The sequence below is a fragment of the Geospiza fortis genome, unplaced genomic scaffold (genome assembly GCF_000277835.1).
Source record: "Geospiza fortis unplaced genomic scaffold, GeoFor_1.0 scaffold538, whole genome shotgun sequence".
NCBI classification, from domain to species: Eukaryota; Metazoa; Chordata; class Aves; order Passeriformes; family Thraupidae; genus Geospiza; species Geospiza fortis.
In genome coordinates, this window is record NW_005054368.1 from 2,194,483 (window position 1) to 2,197,648 (window position 3,166).

General features: G+C 59.2%; 1 protein-coding gene across 1 annotated transcript in view; it reads left to right on the plus strand.

Annotated features, from left to right (window-relative positions):
• TBX2 (T-box transcription factor 2) overlaps positions 1-3,166 on the plus strand; it is a 31,020-nt gene that overhangs the window by 4,793 nt on the left and 23,061 nt on the right. The window contains exons 4-7 of the mRNA XM_031059773.1: positions 72-148; positions 225-394; positions 1,622-2,235; positions 3,089-3,160. Of these exons, the coding sequence (XP_030915633.1) occupies positions 72-148; positions 225-394; positions 1,622-2,235; positions 3,089-3,160 (933 nt within the window). The remainder of the gene's footprint in view (positions 1-71; positions 149-224; positions 395-1,621; positions 2,236-3,088; positions 3,161-3,166) is intronic.

The window sequence follows — 3,166 nt, forward strand, 5'->3', positions numbered from 1 at the left end:
CCCCGACGGCGGCGGGGAGGGGGCGGCCGGGGCTTCACAGCGTCCCTTCTCTCCTTCTCCCCCCCCGGCAGATCACGCAGCTGAAAATCGATAACAACCCCTTCGCCAAGGGCTTTCGGGACACGGGCAATGGCCGGCGGGAGAAGAGGTAAGGGCTGCGCCCGTCCCCCCGGCTCCGCGCCCGCAGGGGCACGGCCGGGGCCCGACGCTGCGTTCTCCCGCAGGAAGCAGCTCTCGCTGCCGTCCCTGCGGATGTACGAGGAGCCCTGCAAGCCCGACCGCGACGGCGGCGAGTCGGACGCCTCCTCGTGCGAGCCCTCGGCCGTGCGCGATGCCCTGCACTCGCCCGTGGGTGCCCTCCCCAGCCCCCTGCGCCTCAAGGGCAGCGGCAGAGGTAAGGCAGGACACCGTCCCCAAATGTCCCCAAACGTTCTGCTCGTGCTGATTTCCTGTGGGCAGCGAGGCAAAACATTGGGGAAAAGAAAGATGGGGATGCGCACAGGGGAGCCCGGAGTTCAAAAGGATAAAAACAGAGGAAACACAAATGGCATTCACGAGTTGCCGCGTTTTTCCCTTTATGTATTTTCTTTTGAATATATATTTGATCCTCTATCCACCTGATGTGGATATAATACTTCTTGTATTTAAATTATACAAGAAGAAATGGCAAAGCAGCCTGTGTGCTCACCGCGTTAGCCCAGCGTGCCCTGCCTTCCATGGGAATCTCACCCTCCCCTAAAAAAGAGAGAAAAAAGAGAAAAGAAAAAGAATTAATACATTTGAAAGAGGAAAAAAAATGTTGTAACTCCAGGGCTTCAGGCTGGTAAATGAAAATCAGCCAGCATCTCCCACGCTGCAGTTGTTGATGCTGGGTTTTGTCTCGCAGCACTATCAATCTGCTCTTTAAACTTTCCACCAACTCGATTCCCTGCAAACCTTCATCAAAACTGCAACCCCCCACCCCGAGCTGCAGGGAGGGTTTATTACACCCCTCTCCACTTTCAAAGGCTTCCCTGAATATTTGCCCCAGCCTGCAGAGCTTCACCTCACCCGCACCAAAAGGCTTTTCTCGTTTAGTGGAGCCGTCCAGGCAGCGGCTCAGCTCCCCTCGCCTCGCATCCCCCTGCCTCCTCTGAGAGCTCAATGGGGTTTTTTAAATTAAGGCCCTTTTTAGAGAAGTCTGTGCCATACTCCCAGCCTTAAAACTGCCTCTTTAACCTGTCTCAACCTGCACATTTGGAATAAATCCGCAGTGCACTGGCAATCGGCTCCATGTAATTAAATATACGCAGGACCATTTCCTCCCGCGCTGCCCACTGCCCGCTCTCTGCAGCCCGCTTGGACTTTGCAGCTGAGGAGAGCGATGCTGTAACAGGTTCTGCTTCTCCATCAAACATGTTTTTCTGCCTGGCGCAGCCACAGGACTTGGTGTTGTTAATCCCCATTGCCCAGAGTGACCATAGCATGAGGACCCATTTCTGCCCCCAAAATGAGTCTCTCCCATTAATAACGATCGCTGTCACAACCTCGCCCTGACACCAGGGCTCTTGTGAGTGACCCCTTCTCACCTCCCCTGGTGCTTCTGCTCTGACCCTGTGCCCCTCTCTCCATCCCCTTGCAGAGGAGAAGCCAGGGGCTGACAGCGACACGGAGGTGGAGAAGGTGCCCGAGGAGCGGCCGGTGGCAGCGGCCAGCCCCAGTGCCGAGGACGCGACGCCCCGCGGCAGCCCCCGGTGCCCGGAGGAACGGAGCAAGGAGAGGCACAGCCCAGAGCAAGCCAAGGATGGGGCATCCCCCCGGGAGGCTCCTGGCGAGGGCCTGTTCGGCACACGGGGCCTGGAGAAGGACAAGGTGGAAGGAAGGAGGAAAGAGACGGAGCCGGGCAAGAAGGACACGGAGGGCGGCGGGCTGGGCAAGGAGGCGTTCGCCCCGCTGATGGTGCACACGGACAGCCCCCCGCACCTGAGCACCGGGCACCTGCAGAGCCTGGCGCTCTCCGGCCTCCATGGGCAGCAGTTCTTCAGCCCGCTGGGCGCTGGGCAGCCCCTCTTCATCCACCCAGGACAGTTTGCCATGGCGCCCGGCGCCTTCTCTGCCATGGGCATGGGACACTTGCTGGCCTCGGTGACCGGCGGGGGCAGCCTGGAGAACGGAGCCCTCTCGTCCGCCCCGGGCACAGCAGGGACGGCCACCCCCTTCCCTTTCCACCTCTCCCAGCACATGTTGGCCTCTCAGGTAAGCCCTGTGTCCCCATCCCTATCCCTGCTGTCCAGCTGGGCTCTGGAATCTCCTCTTTGTGTCCTCCCAAAAAGCTCCCTGAGTGAGCGCAGCATTTTGGGGATGCAGGTCAGGCCTGGTCAGTGTCACCCCCAGTGTGGGGACATTCAGAGTGGCCCCACTGAGGGGAAGGAGCTGCTGATGTCCCCAGCCTCCCCCAGGCCCTCTGCAGCCCACAGGGACAAGGGAGTGACACACACCTGAGATGTTACAGATTTGGCACAGGCAGAACACGGAGGACATTTTGAAGGCGGCTTCGGGGTTGATCTGAGAAGGAATCTCGATTTTTTTTGCAGCTGCTATGGGTCCTCCATAGTCAAGGGCAAAGTCAGGAGCTGTGGCCCTGCCTGACCTGGCTGTCCCCATCCAGCCAGCTCCCTGTCTTCCTGTCAGCTCTGAAGCGCTCCCACAGCGCCTGTGCTGGTGCTGCCTTTCCCATCTCCTCTGGTGGAATACATAAAGATGTCTTTGAACTCCCCTGATTTATCCATCCTGCTTAACAATGTGTTTTAATGCGGTTAAGGGGCTGTGATGCTGCACAGGCAGCGTGCGGGGAGGGGACGGGGCAGATCTCAGGCAGGGGCTTGTGCTCGGTGCCACCAGCCTGGCTCGGGATGGGGCAGATGGGGCTGTACCCCCTCTCTCAGACATCCACACGGATACCCCCACACTCTGTTTTTAGGGTGACACTGGGCTATTCCATCTTTGCCCTGTCTTTTTTTGGGAACACAGCTGTGGAGGGACGGGCAGGAGGGGGGATGCAGCAGAGCAGCAGCACAGCTCTGACAGCTCTTTCTCTCTCTCTCCTCAGGGAATCCCGATGCCCACCTTCGGCGGACTCTTCCCCTACCCCTACACCTACATGGCAGCGGCCGCAGCGGCCGCCTCG